Genomic DNA, 16,551 nt, shown 5'->3' with positions numbered 1-16,551 from the left:
ATCAGATTCATTCTTTATCAACTTTCAAGTTTATTCCATGTCCATACTTATTTTGTTGTATTATTTTGTAACTCTGTGTGTGTTCTTGAAATTAAAACTGTTGTTCATGTGTCTTGGTAGCACTTACAGAACGTAATGGCTGTGTCTACACTGGACCACTTATTCCGGAAAATCAGCTGCTTTTCCGGAATAAGCTGCAAGCTGTCTACACTGGCCCTTGAATTTCCAGAAAAGCAACGATGCTCTATTGTACAAAATCAGCCGCTATTCCGGAAAAACTATTCTGCTCCCGCTCGGGCATAAGTCCTTATTCCAGAACACTGTTCTGGAAAAGGGCCAGTGTAGACAGCCCAGTAGTCTTTTCCAGAAAAAAGCCCCGATTGCGAAAATGGCGATCGGGGCTCTTTTCGGGAAAAGCGCGTCTACATTGGCCACAGACGCTTTTCCGGAAAAAGGGCTTTTCCGGAAAAGCAGCCTGCCAATGTAGACGTTCCTTTTCCGGAAAAACTGAAAACGGAATAGTATTCCGTTTTAAGCATTTCCGGAAATTCATGCCAGTGTAGACACAGCCAATGTGTATAATGCTGTGGATAATGTCTGTCCTTTTACAGTAAACTTCCGATAATCCAGCACCTTAGGACCCAGGGGGTGCCGGATTATCAGATATGATGGACTATCGGAAGGGGGGGGGCTATGAGGGGTCTGGGGTGGGGTATCCATATGTATTTTGTCTTTCTGTGTCTGTCATCTAAACTTTTAATCCTGGGTTTGGGACCATCTACTTATTTGCACAGCCCTCGACATTTTTTTGTGTACAACAAAACCAAAGTTAGCAAGTTTTCCAACCAGAATGACCACTGTGCTTAATCCAAATCTTGTTTTACTTTTCCAAAACAGATACACCCTGCTTGCTATGGCCAAGGCCAGTGGTGATGACATCATCAGTTATTTAGATATCTTATTGCCTTAAATATTTACAAAATAGATATCCTTTTGAAATATTTTAATATGGCTATATCTGCAAACTGTAAAAGCTGTTCTTGAAGTCTTACGCATGTGCATACCAGAGGCAGCTATATGCTGATGCTGTGAATAATACAGGATCTATGATTCCCATGGAAATTATAAGAAACTTTTTTCTCAAAGTTGTAAGTTTTTGGTTTTAGGGGAAGAAATGTGGCTAGTTTATCTAAAAAATTATATAGGTTTGGATAATACAGTGACTGAATCTTCATAGAGAAGTTTTAGGACTTGTGATGCAGTTGCAAAGCTTTGTGTGGTCTGTTAAAGAAGTTTGAATTCTACATAGCACACTGCTCAAAAGTAAATTGTGACTTAATTTTGAGGTGTAAGAAAAGATTTTTCTACCCTTCTGTGAAGCAGAATACCCTTGGGTATTCCTTTTGATTGCAATTAGAATATTTAAGGTGAAGGGTATTGCTCATTGTGAGCAATCATGGCAAAACATTGCCATTATCAATTGTTTGCTTAAAAATGACATATTTGGAGGTTACTGGGGATACCTAAATGGTTGAATGCATTAAAGCTCATTTAAGTTATATGAACGCTTCAGTGTGTAAGTTTCAGAAATCCACACACTAGTCTTACCTGAAGAACTGTTCATCATCATAAACAATATCCTCTACTTCTGTTTGACAGCTTTGGCATCACATCTTTCATACTGATTAGTTGAAGATATTTCTGCTATGTAATAACCCACAGCTGAGACAAATTGATCATTCAGTGAAGAAAACTAGAAAAGCTGGGTATTTGTAATTAAAACTGTGAATGGTATAAGGTGCTAACTCTTTTAAAAAATCTTCAAATGCATTTCAGGTTAAATAACATTTGAATATAATTGAGGGCACAAAGTTTGAATTTGGAATTGTAATGTTTTTTTATATAAAAAGCAGGTGTTCCTGAGTTGATTTGGCACCATATGATTAAAAGGGCGCTTTTTCCTCTGTGCCAGTATAGTAAGGAGTTTGCTTTACAAAAGCAACATTAAAATTCCAAGTGTTGGTCTGTTGGATTGAAAATGTTTATCATGATGAAATGTTTTAGAGAGACCTTTTCATTTGTCTTTTAAATTTGATTTTATTTTAGGTTAAAAGTACTGTAATTTTAAGGGCTTCATCTGTAAGCGGCCTTCTGATAACTCTAGTTTTACAATCTCTTTTGTTTTCTCTCCCTCTCCCTCCCCCTATAACTATTGGAAAGCCCACACAAATAAAAAGAACGATCACTGTAAAATGCATAAAATATATTTCTGTACATTGACTGTCTCACTAAAATGATTGAGTGCTCTGCAGCTTCAGAACTGAAGTTTTGTGGTATCGATTCTTATATTTTAAAAAAAAAAAAACCTTGCAGAGCAAGAAGCATACATGAATGGCTAAATGCCTCCTTGAGAGTAGCAGCTTTGAGAGAAGTGTACAGAGCAACACTGTATTCAAACCAGCTGAACTACATTTTTTAATTTTGGTGAAACACAAGACTGAAACCACATGTGCCAAATCTTCAGCTCAAGAAAAATATTTTGAGTTACATTCCCCTGAAAAAATAGATTTATCACAGAGGCGTCTTCCAGTGTTCCCTCAAATCTATTATATGTGCAGATTTTGATGTACCTCACCAGAAGAAACAATATCTAGCTGTGAGAGCTCTGCTAATCAGCTGGGTGGCATTTGAATCTCTCCTGAGTGGTCACACAAGCACCCAGCTTTCACAGAACACTGGTACCTTCTGTGTTTTAACGACAAAGTACACTAGCAAATCTGCAGAGAAGATTAAGACTACTGAGGAAACTATTTAGCTCCTCATACTAAGGATGTTAAGAGGCAGGTAACTGACTAATTGTGTAGTCAATACGGTTTGTATCAACTACATGATTTGATAAGGGAAGGTGCTCAATCTCAGCTTGTGCTGGGTCCAAGACCTACCCTGCTGCAGCTCTGCAGTTTAGATATAGTAAGAGCAGGGCACACAGGCAGCCTTGACTCCTACTACATTTAAACTGAAGAGCTATAGCAGGGGTAGCTCCCGGACCTGGCATAAGATATGACTGAGCAAGCCTGGCTCAGTCCCAGCTTACACCAGGTCTGGGAATTATTAGCAACTACATTGAACTGCAGAGCAACAGGCATAGCTCCCGGACCCGACGTGAGCTGGGATAAAAACCGGGCTTGTTCAGTCCTGGCTTGTGCTGGATCCAGCAGCCTCTGTCTGTGGGGGGTCCCAGCAGGGAGCTGAGAGCCCTCGCAGCCAGGGGCTGCTATTGTAAAGCAGCACGTTTGCTGGCGGCCTGGGCTGGCCACGAACAGAGGCTACTCCAACAGCAGTCCTTTTCTGCTTGGGGTCTCAGCTCCCTACTGGGACACCCCACACCCACGGACAGGGGCTGCTTTGCAGTAGCCTCCCCTGTTGTCTCCCCTCTGTGCACTGCTGCCTGTGATAGGCAGCAGTGGGGGAGGAGGTGGCACCATGAAGACAGTGTTGGAGGGAACTGGCTTTTAAGCAGGCTCTCCCCAGCACTGGCTTCTGCTATTCCCCCCACCCCCTTGCTGGCTCTGATATGGGGAGGAGGAGGGGAATGCAAGTAAGGTGACTCGACTACCCAATAAAACTACTCACTTACATCCCTATCTCATCCTGCTGTCAGATACAGATGGGCAGACCTGTGCCTCATTGAAGTTAGTAGAGCATTTTGCTGGTCTGCACTGGTGGATCAAAATACAGAATTATGGTCTTCATTCTCATTTGAAAGGACAAGCTAGTGATTTTTCTAAGTGCCTAGTGTCTACATCTCCTCTCACTACTGAAGTTGAATTCAGTCATGCAAACATTCTCTGGCAGGTATCTCAGGTTTTTAACCACATATTGTAATTCCTGCTTAAAGAGTCTAGAATAATTGTGCTTTAAAGCTCGGATGAAGCATAATTATACCACCACCTCTCACAGTGTTTCTCAACCAGTTGTACGAGTACCCTTAGGGGTACTCAAGAGAAGACTGGGGGCTACATCAACACAACTGAAATTTGGAGAACTGATTTTTTGTTTTGTTTTAAGTTTTACAGCTCTTTATTATTTTTGTACTTTTTACATCCAAAAATTTCATCGCCTGCCCAGCTACGATTAAATTGTTTAAACAAATGTGTTGCAATGGTAGAACTTTTTTTGTGTGTGTGTGTCTGAAAACTATAAATAGTGGGGGTACAGGCAGTCCCCGACTTGCGCGGATACGACTTATGTCGGATCCGCAGTTACGAACGCGGCTTTTCTCGCCCCGGAGAACACGGACTGCGGGACCTCGCTGTCCTGCCGCCCGTGTACTCCGGGGCGAGAAAAGCTGCTCCGCGTCTCCCTGGTCTGCAGACCAGGAAGACGCGGAGCAAAGCCGCGGAGGGGCTGAGGCTCCGGGACAGCCCAGGCACGCCTGGGCTGTCCCGCTGCAGGCGTGCTCCAAGGCTTTGCTCCCCATCTCCCTGCAGACCAGGGAGACGGGGAGCAAAGACTTGGAGCACGCCCGCAGGGGGACAGCTCAAGCGCGCCCGGGCTGTCCCGCTGCGGGCGTGCTCCAAGGCTTTGCTCCCCATCTCCCTGGTCTGACTAGCAGACCAGGGAGATGGGGAGCAAAGCCTTGGAGCACGCCAACAGTGGGACAGCGCGGCGCGCCTGGACTGTCCCGCTGCCCGCGTGCTCTGCGGCTTTGCTCTGTGTCTTCCAGGTCAGCAGACCAGGGAGACGGAGCAAAGCCGTGGAGGACTTGGGCGTCCCCACCCCCGTCTCCCTGGTCTGCTGGGGGGGGGTGCAGCTAGTGCCCCCCCCCAGCAGACCGGCTTTTCTTGCCTACCCCTGGGGTAGAGCAGCTGGGGGCTGCCGAGTTGGTCCCACAGTGCTGCTCCGGACCAACCCGGCAGCACCCTAGCTGCTCTGCCTCAGGAGTCCTGATTCAGCTGCTGCTGGTCAGTTTCAGCAGCAGCTGAATCAGGATGCCTGAGGCAGAGCAGCTGGGGTGCTTCCCAGTAGCGCCGAGGAGCCGCGCTACTGGAGCAACCCAGCAGCACCCCAGCTGCTCTGCCCCAGGCGTCCCCAAGTCAGCCGCTGCTGAAACTGACCAGCAGCTGACTACAGGAAGCCTGAGGCAGAGTTGCTCTGCCCCAGGCTTCCTGGAATCAGCTGCTGATAAGTTTCAGCAGCAGCTGACTTGGGGACGCCTGGGGTTCTTAAGTTGAATCTGTATTCAAGTCAGAACTGGCATCCAGATTCAGCCGCGGTTGAAACTGATCAGTTGAAACTGATCAGTTTCAGCAGCGGCTGACGCCAGTTCCGACTTACATACAGATTCAACTTAAGAACAAACCTACAGTCCCTATCTTGTACGTAACCCGGGGACTGCCTGTACTTATAATTTTAAAAAAAGGGTGGGGGTACTTTATAAAAAAAAAAATGTTGAGAAACACTGCCACCTCATTCGGGATGGTATTTTGTAGTACTCTTTTGAAAAACTTAAATATTTCTCTTTAACACACCATCAAGTAGCTTTACTGCTGCTTGTGAAACAGAAGACAAAAGTAAATTAATATACTGAGGTTAAAAGGGATACAGACTACTACTTTTTAAAATACTAAAATTTTATTTTTAAGAAAGTGGTTTGTGTTCTCATCTCATAAATGAGAATTTCATCAGATCCTTCTGTGTTTCTCTTTTCAGGTGACACTGAACACATGAATGGCAGGAGAAGACTATTAGTTGCCTCTGTAATTTCTATCCAGAATTTCAGCTTTGTGTATCCTTCTTGTCAATACTGCTTTTCTAAGCTGATATTAGATTCTAATAGGTAGGTCCAAGTTGGGGGATTGCTGATTTTTTAATTTGGCAAGTACTTTGCGTGCTATATACAAAAATAGTGCCTACCCCAAAGAGCTTACAATGTAAGTTGGGAGAACAGATGAGACAAGATAGAAGGGGAGCATAATAACAAAAAAATGCTGGTTCTCCTCAATTACATTGGGATATGTCTACGCTGCATTCCTCTTTCGAGAGAGGAATGCAAATGTGGCTGAGCGAAATTGCAAATGAAACACAGATTTGAATTTCCCATGCTTCATTTGCATAATCACGTCGGAGCGCTATTTTGAAATACCCTATTTTGAAAAAAGTAACGCTGTCTAGACATGGTTATTTCGAAAGAAAACTCTTCTTTCGAAATTATCCGTACTTCTTATAAAATGAGGTTTAAAGGTAATTTCGAAAAGTTTTCTTTCAAAATAACCACATCTAGACACCCTAGTTCGAAAAAAGAAACGCTATCTTGAAATAGCTCTCAGACACAATTATGCAAATGAAGTGTGGGAAATTCAAATCCACACTTCATTTGCAATTTTGCTCAGGTGCATTTGTATTCCTCTCTTGAAAGAGGAATGCAGTGTAGACATACCCTAAGTCTCAGCCTAGCCGGTCTTAGGTTCTTTATAGGTCTTATTGCAATGGAGAGTTTTAAGGGAGGTTTGAAGGAGGAAAATAACATGGCAGAATAAAGGGCACTGAGCACATAACACCTTTACTTTCCCATGAGTTCCTTGAAGTGTTCGTTCCCTAGTTCCTACTTTCTTATGCCAGTAAAATCTATGGGCTCAGTACTGCACCTATATGCACATTTTCCTGGAAAGGGGAGCTGACAGCTTGTTCAGACTCCTGGACGAGATTGGGGGGGGCAGGCTCCATGCTCCCAGAAGGGGTAGAGTTAAGGCATCCAGCCCAGAGCACACCATGCTTCCCTCCCCCCAGGTCTCAGAGTTGCCCGGAGCACGTGCATGGTGCTCAAGTAGCAATTTGTGCCTGGTGCTCTGACCACCTCCAGGTCTTGGCACAACTGTCCCCTTAGCACTCTTCCTGTCAGCGAGACTGCTTTTGGATATCTTCAGTTCAACATGACTGAGCTGATCTCTCAAACTTCATGAATCCTTTGGCTTCCCTCAGTCTGTGACTGTAGACAACCCCATCCTTCGTCTTGTAGTATGGAGTCCTATATGGCTTCTACTTGCCACTTATCCAGATTGTGCCCAAATTTTGCCCTCTCCTGCACAACATCTGTCAATCACAAGAGCCATTGATCTGTGAAATCAAGAAATTCCCACAGGTCTATGGAACATCCAGATTGATGTCCTGGTGAACCCTGGGCACTGAGATTCTGAAGCAGATGGAAACAATTAATTTCATAAATATTAAAGACACCCAGCTTCATGAAGCTAGATTTCTCAATAGCTAGAGCTTTGCACGATACAAAACTCTACTCCAGTGATGCCCCTAATTTTTTTATGTCCATGTGGGGAATGAATTACGTGAACCAATATGGAGGTGGTGTGTGACCTATAACATCCATATTGGTGCACATCACAAAACTCATTCCGCATGTGGATGATGTGTGGCAGGATGGGCCAAGGGGCCAAGTGTGCGGAAGTGGGGACAGAGGGCTGGGGTGTGGGAGGATGAATGCAATGGCTGGGGGTGTGGGCTCTACAGAGGGGCCAGGGATGCAGTTGGGGATGCAGGAAGTTGTGGGGGATGGAGGGTGTGCTCAAGATGGGGGTGCAGGCTTTAGGATGGGGCTGTTGATAAGGGTTTCAAGGAGATGCAGGCTGCCCTGGGCAGAGTGTACTACCCCCAACCCTCTGTCATTACAGAAACCCTTGGGTCATGTGGGAAGTGCCTCTTCAGGGCCCCAGCAGGACCTGGCCAAGGAGCCGCTGTCCTGGCATATCAAGGCTAAGTTAAGAGGGGGCTGAAGAAAGGACACCTTTACACCAGCTGCCGCAGGCCTGTACAGGGGCTGGGTTGAAGCTGAGGGAGGGGCACCTCTCCCCCATCCATGGCAAATCGGGGATAGTTCTGTACTAGGACCAGTGGGCAGAGGCGCCTCTTCTCACCACAGCCCGGAGCCCCTGTGCATGACTTAATAGGCAGATGCGCAGCCACGCAACTTAGAGGGAATTTAGCTCTGTTCCCAAGAACTGTAGCAGCCAAGAACAATGTGGTGCTGCTGCTGCTCCCAGAAGCCTGCACTTGCAGCTGTGCTGCCCCCAGCTGCATCTGCTGTCTGGGGTTGTACAACCCTACTGGGGGCATTACAGCTGCATGGGAGGAGCTGCCAGTGTGGGGCACTAGCTCGTGGGAGCGATAGCACTACATTTTTATCATTTGGCTGCTACGATTCTCAGGAGTAGAGCCCTGCGGGCTCTGACCATAGCATCCAATATTGAAGAGAAGATAGACAGTGAAAGCTTGTCTCCTCAGGGGCTTTTGTTATCTTTGTTTGATTTATTCAGTGCTTTAGTCTAGGTATTAGATAAATATAAACCATTCCAAAACACAAATACAAAAATTGTTGTGCTAGGAGTTTCAAAGTCAACTTACTCCTCACTCTGCACTACATCAACAACAATAAAGTAACCCAACTTCCCCTATAGTCAGTATTAGGGTTCTGTTTACTAAATGTGTAAAAGAGCTTCACTGAATTTCATGGGGCTTTGCATGATCACAGGAATCTGCCTTTATTAAGCTTATTTCAGGATTGAGGCCTTAAACAAAGAATAAGAAAAAACTCTAAATTTCTGACTTGGCAGAAGATAGATTATGCTTGTAGTATTTATTCCTGGATATAAATCCTTACTACACTATCAGTTAACAAAAATGTGTGCTCATTTTTCTTCCTGTCTTACCAGGTTTAACTGTCTAAAATGTGGCTGCACAGGTGAAGCTAAGGATGCAAACTACAGGTATAGGTTGTCCCTAAAAGTTGCTGACACTAATGAATTGTTTGACATCACCGTGTTTGGAAGCTCTTTAGATCCATTCTTTGGGGTCACAGCAGGAAGTCTTCATAGGTAAAGGATTATTTTAAAATTATTTAACTCTCTCTTCTTCAACCTAACAATCTAGAGAGGGGTGCATGATTGGGAGGAGGGTGCATGAGTGTACATTCATGGCTCAGTATTTTCTTAGAACAGTTTGCCAACTTGATATCTGAGCAGTATTCCTTAGCAAGCAGGTAAAAATTCAATCTGAGTAGATAGTGATTTATTTGTAAAGGAGAACCCAGGAAATATCCACTTGTTACAAGCATTTGACACCTATTGCCATGATATCTGGGCATTTTAAAAGACTTAAATTCAGACATTAAAGATACAGTTCACACTGCATTTGGAGCTTGGTCCCTTATGTCCCTTTGTCATAAGTGACCATTCCTGGTCTGATAGCAAGTTGCTAAATAGCGTAGCTTTCTCAGACTTACATACTTTTCTGCATCACTTAGGTGAAAAATATTTTTTGTCTGATCATTCCAGATCTCATTAGAAGCATATCTCTCTTGCATTCCTTTGTGTTTTGGACATTGAGGTAGAAAAAATGTCTTCTAACTCTCCACTGAAGTGGTCAAGTTTGCGTTTAGCAAGAAGAGAATTCTAGAGTTGTGGGTTTGCTACTGAGAACTCAACCACCAATTTCACCCTTTGGCCATCAAGTAAAGTCTCTGTCCTGACTAAACATTTTAGAATGGGATTTAACTTCATGAGAATTTTATGCATGACTTCAGTAGAAGCAGAGTTGGACCAAAGTTAATAGTTTCTGAAAACTCATCTTAATAGCTTCGTTAGGTAAAGAATGCATTCCCATCAGTCTGATGTGCATTATCCTTTGCTAACTCTCATTACATACTTACTGTTTATAAAGCAGCTTCAGAAGAGTCATGTGATCTCTCCTTCAGATTTCACACACAAGTTTTGGGACTAGACAAAGCAGCTTGCTTTGTCTTACATTTTTTTAAGGTTAGAAAAATATTCTTGCTTAGCCTAATTTGGCATCTGCCCATTAATAGGCCCTATCATTAGAGTAATATGTGATACCATTTTCTTATCAACTGATATTCTCTTGCTTCAATTCCATGTTTTTCCAGTTCTTTTATCAGCAGTAGATGATATGAATTAAGGAATGCATAGGGAATACACTTGCAGTGCTGCAATGGTACTTATTATACCATATCTCCTACTGGCATAAGTACTCCACCTCCGTGAGTTAATTCAGGCAGTCAAGAGAAAGTAGCTATATTGATGGGAGAAGCCTTCCCATCACCACAGCACTGATTACAACAGGGCTTTGTCGTGTAGACTAGGGATCAGACCTCTGCACACGTGCTTCTATACATCTTTATTTTGTAGCAGAAAAATGTATCATGAATAGTTTCTTTAAAAAATCCACCAGTATAGTGCAAGATGATTTCTATATTTCAAGCTTGGGTCAGGCCAGCCAAAGAGTTTGCAGGGCCCAAGGTGGTTGGCTGCGCCACATGGCTGGGCACCTCCCAGCCATGGCAGAGGCTGGGCACCAGGAAGCGCAGGGCCCTAAAGGCATGGGGCCCAAGACAACCGCCTTGCTCTGAGGCCAGATCTGAGCTTGGTGTTAGCTTGAATTTATGGCCTTATCTGCAGTAGGACAATAGACTGCTTTTACTATACTCATACCTGGAGTGGCACAACTCTCACTCCCCTTAGAGTGCGCAAAGTTATCTTATTGTGAAAAGTGTTTAATACCAGTATAGCTATTCCCATACCAGAAGGCGAATAAGTTATTCAGGTATGTCGCCTTTATCCCAGTATAACTCCATCACAGTGTGGTGGTACTGATCTAACTACCAGTAAAAACACACCTCTTACAGAAATGCTTATATTGTTATAAAAATTGTGTTCAGACTAGGCCTAAAATAAAATGTTTTTTTACTCCGTTATTTCCCTACTTGATACTTTTCCCAGTTGTGTGTATTCAAAAGAGAAGCCAGGAAGATCTGGAAGTGACAGTTGATTCTCTGCAGATTACTGCTTTGTCACTGCTAGCTTCCTACTCTGACTTCATCTTTTCATTCCACATGTAGCTCAGCAACCAAACCCAATATCCCATCCTCAGTACGGCTGCCCTAATCATAACTCTTTACATAGTGTTTAAATTGTAATGTGCTTGTGCTAATACTTGGCATTTAATTTTCTTTATTCAAGGTGTATTCAAGATTTTAACCAAGTATCAGGAGAGCTGGACAGAAATGCATCTCCAAGTGAGTTAATTCAAGCAGTCAAAACCTGTTTCATTGGGAGAAGATTTATATTTGGAGTGAAGGTAACTTTTCTCATTTTATCTGTTAGTTCTAGTTGAATCATGCAAATTTTACTAGTCTTCAGGGTTTTAATGTAACATGTTCCCACATTGACAGTAGTAGAGCATCATGTATGATGTGTTCTGAGGACTGTAATACAAAGCAGAAAAGGCAGTGGGAAAGGACATTAAGACAAGGAATCAAACCTGTGTTCTACTCTCAGTTCTGGTATTAAGTTTCCATGTAACTGAGTAAGGCCCAGATCCACAAAAGGTATTTAGCAGCTTAAACCCCAGATTTAGGCATTTAAGTTCCAAGTTAGGCGGCACTGCCATGCACAAAACCACCATTTGGCTGTTAGCTAGCATTGTGGGTACCTAAGGCCACTTGAACCTTCACCCTGAAAATGTAGGTGCCCCAACACATCTAAACTTCTGCCTTTGGGCATCCAGGTGCGTGTCTCTCAGCTAAGCACCAGTGCAATCCACAACCTGGGAAAATTTAGATAGGAGGCCACTAGTTCACCACTGTGGGGTCTGATCCAGTGGGCAAGCTCCGAGCAAGGCTACCAAACTGGGCCCCATTCAGAGTTTGCAAGGAAGTGCTGAGTTTTGTAACTTAGTCCAGTTCATGGTGTTTAATAAGCTAGCTGCTAGCCACGGGTAATTTTTTGGCCAGTTGAGTGTGGCTAGTTCACTATAGCAGTAGCCACTAGGCTGGCTACAGCTTCAGAACTGGTTAGACACCATGGATCTAGTGTCTAGAGTACTTACCCAGTATGTGGAAGACCCAGGTTCCATTCCCCTCCCTGCCTAAATGCTTGTCCATGGGATATTCTGATCTCTCTCTCAATGAAGCTAGTCCACTTGTATAAATAATTTAAGCATTGGAGCTAGGAGACTGGACTTGAGATTTCTGGATGACCTACCATTGAACTATAGAGTGTAACTTTTCTCTTTCTTCTCAATGATTGTTTGGTTTGCTTTTTTTTTTAAACTTGGTTACTGTTTGAGAAGGTTCCCTGTAAGCTTCGTCCTGCAGCAGTTTTCAGAGCTCTGTTAAGAAGTTCAAAGGTCCCGTGCAGGCAGGGAGATCAGCTGACTTGTGGTGGGCGGGGCATCTCACAGAGCAAGCAGCTAAACTGAGCTAGCTGTGTGCTTGAATTGAGGAACTCCAACAGCCAGTAAAAAGGGAGATTAGACAGTTAGTGGCTGGGGGGATAAGGAGGGAGGGAGTAATTAATTAATTGACTGAGTAGAGGGGAGAGGAGTTTAAAGTGTCCCTCTGCAGGAGGAGAGAGAGGCAGAAACTCAGCACTGTCAAGCCTCCTGGGAAGGGGGAGATAAGGGGCTGACTGCATGGGGTAAGTTGGGGAAAGAGAGGGTGGGTGGGTGCTGGCATTTGTGCTATGAGGTGGAGGCAGGGGACAGTTTCTTTGGGATGTCTGACTAGCTGCAGTCCTCTCTGTCTGCCTGGGTTGAGGGGGCAGAGGGGGCAGGCTGCACTGGAAGTTTGTGTGCCAGGATATTTTCATGATTGCGTTTCAAACAAAGTTTGCATAAAGAGTTAATTATTTAAGAAAGAAAAAGATTCTTTTAACAGAATGTTTTTGGGGTGTTGCAAATAACTAAAACTCTGAACTTTATGATTTTTAAAAAAAAATCTGTTACTAATTAATATATGGTATATCGTATTGCATTACGGCCAGATCTTTGCTATTTAGTAGAGTTCTGGCTCTTGCGAGTCAGAAGTTGCAAGTACTAGCTTGAGCTGTTAGAAAGGTTGATACATGTATTCTAAGGGTTAGTGTTAATTTTCTTTTTTATTTAATTTCATATTAAATATCATATGCAGGGCTCTGTGTTAATTATCACTTATTTTAAAATATTTTCTTCCACACATATGGATTGCTTAAAATTATGTGCGTGTGTTTTGTTTGTATTGGTGCACATCTACACACACACTACCTCAATATTGGTGGTGCACATAAGAAATGTCAACTCACCCAAGGATAGAAAATGTTAGGAGGAACACTGCTGCCAGGTAACCAATGCTAAACAACTATAACTGCTACACATCGGTTTCTGCACTCACAAGTTCTTCATGCATGTCTGTGTTAATTAAGGTCTTCATAGATCCAAAGACACTACTCGAAACTAATAGCTCAATGGATACCTCTTAAGTGTTGGCTATATTTTCATTTCAGACTTTCATATTAAACATTTTCTATCTATGTAATCTCAGGTATTATCAATCTAGACCAGGGGTCGGCAATGTTTTCAAACCAAAGAGGCAAACGACATCAAAATTCAGCACAAGTGGTCAACAAGGAACCATATAAGAATGCCCATTTGCATGAATGAAAAAATACAATGTAATGTTATTGAAAATTGATACGATTAATAGTAGCAGAAATTAAACATCTTTTTGCACATTTCTTTGACGTTTACATCATAACTGGTCAAATTCAACTTGCACACATTCAAGCTGTCTTCTGTCAGTCTTGAGAGCAAAGTACCCTTGATGTGATTCAAATGAGAGAGCCTGCTCACACATATAGGTGGAGCCAAACATTGAAAGTAAGGCCAAGCTGACATTCTGCATGGTGTTATATGTGACAGGAAGTTCTTTCCAAGTTTGCAAAATCAGATGATCCTCACGCTCCAATTTCTTCATGTCAACCCATTTATGCAGTTTTGCCAATTCTGTATGTTGTTGAGCAAGGCATTCTAAATCTGCTGTCCCCTGCCCCTCACCTTCCTCTGCTGTCTTGGCTCCTGCCTTTCTCACTCTCCCCTCAGCCCTCCTGGTACCTGTCCCCCTCCCCATCCTCTCTGACCTCTGCACCTGCCCTTCCTTCTGTACCCACCCCTCTGCTAACCCTCTCCTCCCCCATCCTCTTTAACACCTCTCTCTGCCACTGCCCTGCCTCTTCTGCCCTCTGGTGCCCTCCCCTCCTCATGTCTGCCCTCCTGCTTCACCCCCACAATCCTCCTGGTACCTTCACATTCCCTTACCCCCATACCTTCTTGGTTCCTCTCCCTTCCCTCGCTGATTCTGCCTTCCCAAAACCTACTCCTTTGCCCTCTTCTTCCCTAGTGCCCATCCCCTCATCACCCCCTTCCCTAGTTCTCCTCATGTCCCTCTGCGCCCTCGTATGACTTGTTCCATAGCCTGCCTTCCTCATGCCCACCCCTCCTTTCAACTCCTCATCTCCTGGCACCCACTCCCCTCTTCCTTCCTTCCTCTTGCCCCCATTGTCCTTCTTCTCTCCCACTGACACTTTACCATCCCCCCACTCCTTCTGCCCTTTTCCCCTCATTGTCTCCTCTTGATCCCCTGGGATTTCTCTCTCCTCCACCTTGCCCCTTAGTGCCTTCCACTTTCTTCTCCTGCCCTGGCCTCCTCCTCCTCCCCTCAGCATGAGCCCTTTCCTCTCCTCACACCCACCTTCTCCTTAGTTCTCCCCCTACCCCTTCTTCTGCCTTCCTAACACCTGTACCCCTCAACTGCCTCGAGTTTCCTGGTTCTGGGGCTGGGCCACATGGCAGGCAGTTGCCCCGTGTGGTGGGGTTGGAGCCAGGGAAACAATGCTATTTTTAGTACCCTGGCCCCAACCCAGGAGCAGCTGCATCGTGGCTTGGCTCCAATCCTGGCACACGGGGCAGCCACCCACCACGTGGCCCCATCCCAGGAGCAGCTGGGGTCAGGGCTTTGTGGTGGCTGCTGAAGCCAGGACCGTAGTACTAAAAATAGCACCACGGTCCTGGCTCCAGTCTTGGTATGCAGAGCACCTAAGGGGGTGGACAGGCCTTGGTGCACAAACTTATGGCCAGTGGAACAAAAGGCTGAGCTGGAAGCCCGAAACTTGCTGGCAGCCCCTGCTCTCCCTCTGGGTAAGTGGATTCATGGAGCCTGGGGAGATCGATTCCTGCCTCAGAACTGGCTCCGGGTACTGAATTATAGCTCCCTGGCACAGGGTGCTGGAGAGGAGACTGAAAGATGGCAGCTCAGTGGTAGCAGCTTCAACTCTAGCAAGGGTTTGGGGTGGAGGGTGGCTGGAAGAGGAGAATGGGAGGCTGGGAGGGACGGACCAGGGGAAGGGAAGAGAAGGCGGTGCTATGGGGAGGGACAAAGAGATAGGCAGGGACTGGGAGACAGGGGAATGTGGGGAGGAGGGTGGCCCCAGCATGCAGTGCAGGACTGGCCCTTGTGCCTCCCAGGGAAGAAAGAAACCCAGCTCAGCCGCTAGTTGAAGGCCAAACCCAGCTACCAGCATACTACTGCCTCCTTCCTATTTTCAATGGGGCTGCGGACTGAAGCAGCGACTACCCATCTCTGCTCCTCAGGGCAGCACACCCCTGTTCCAGGACCCGGAACAGCTGTTTTTAAAACTGCAGATGGCTGCTGGAGCTACAGCCAGCCATTGTATGGTGGCTTAGGGGGCCAGGATGTACCCCACGCCCAGCCTCCCTGCAGGCCTTGCTGCTAGCCCCTGCCCTTGCCGTAGGTCCCGCCACTGGCCCAAAACAGCTGTTTTTAAAATGCTGGTAGCTGCCAGAGCTACAGACAGCTGCTGTGTAGCAGCTTGGGGCAGGGTGTACCCCAGTTCTGGCCCCCTGCCCACCTGCCTGCCATGTGGTCCTGGTCTCCCCCTCCTCACTCTCCCCCCAGAAGCCCAGCAGCATCTCACCTTCTAGGTGTAAGGAAGGTAAGTGCTTCTGTTGAGGAGGTGAGCGGAAGTACAATTCTTTGTGCCCCACCCCTTGGTGCGCAACCAGTCAGAGCCATATTTAGATCTCTTGAGAGCCATAGGTTGCCGACCCTTGATCTAGACTGAAATTCGGATTAAAGCCTGAGAAATACTGGTTAGCTCCCACTCCCACAGATGTGATGGGAGTACTAGGTACATTATATCTATTTCTATTGCAATTGAATAGTTGTGCAACCGCATGAAATCTTATCAGTTACATGACTATTTGTACTCCCTGGGGATAGGGGCCTTTGCTCCCTCTGTAGGAGGCAGCAAAGGGGCGAGCAGGCAGGTCCACTGAGCCAGCACATGCGGGGATCCAAAAGCCAGCTCCCTGTGCATATTGACTCCAGCCTGCCCCCCTCACTCACCACACTGCTGCCTCTCTTATGTGGGGCCCAGTGCTCGCGGGGAAGCCAATTTAAAGCCAGCTCCTCACAGGTACCGGCTCCTGCTCCCCTCCCCTGCCTTGCTTCCTGAATATTGGAAGTTGAAAGATCAGTTTTGTGACAACAGGTATTCACTAAGGTTCCAGTTCTCCTGCCTGTATGTATGAGGGTACTCTTTATGCACCTGAACAGTTCTGTGGATGAGAATGAGTCTATTCAAATTATAAAGTTTTTGAGGAGTGTCTAACCGGGTATAGTTGTGTACACCA

General features: G+C 45.4%; 1 protein-coding gene across 11 annotated transcripts in view; it reads left to right on the top strand.

Moving 5' to 3' along the window:
• Positions 1-16,551, top strand: part of DDIAS (DNA damage induced apoptosis suppressor) — a 78,605-nt gene that overhangs the window by 8,529 nt on the left and 53,525 nt on the right. For 7 of the 11 annotated variants that reach the window (XR_016348569.1, XM_014578109.4, XM_006132173.5 and 4 more), the window contains 3 exons: positions 5,713-5,839; positions 8,724-8,885; positions 11,046-11,163. Coding sequence is in view for 6 of the 11 variants with exons in the window: in XM_014578109.4 (XP_014433595.1) it covers positions 5,727-5,839; positions 8,724-8,885; positions 11,046-11,163 (393 nt within the window). In the remaining 5 variants the exon portion in view is untranslated. The other 4 variants (XM_075919454.2, XM_075919456.2, XM_075919455.2 and 1 more) reach the window with 3 other exon arrangements.

This window comes from Pelodiscus sinensis, chromosome 1, assembly GCF_052426305.1.
Source record: "Pelodiscus sinensis isolate ZL-2025 chromosome 1, ASM5242630v1, whole genome shotgun sequence".
Classification (NCBI taxonomy): Eukaryota; Metazoa; Chordata; order Testudines; family Trionychidae; genus Pelodiscus; species Pelodiscus sinensis.
This window is presented reverse-complemented; position numbering and strand designations above follow the sequence as displayed.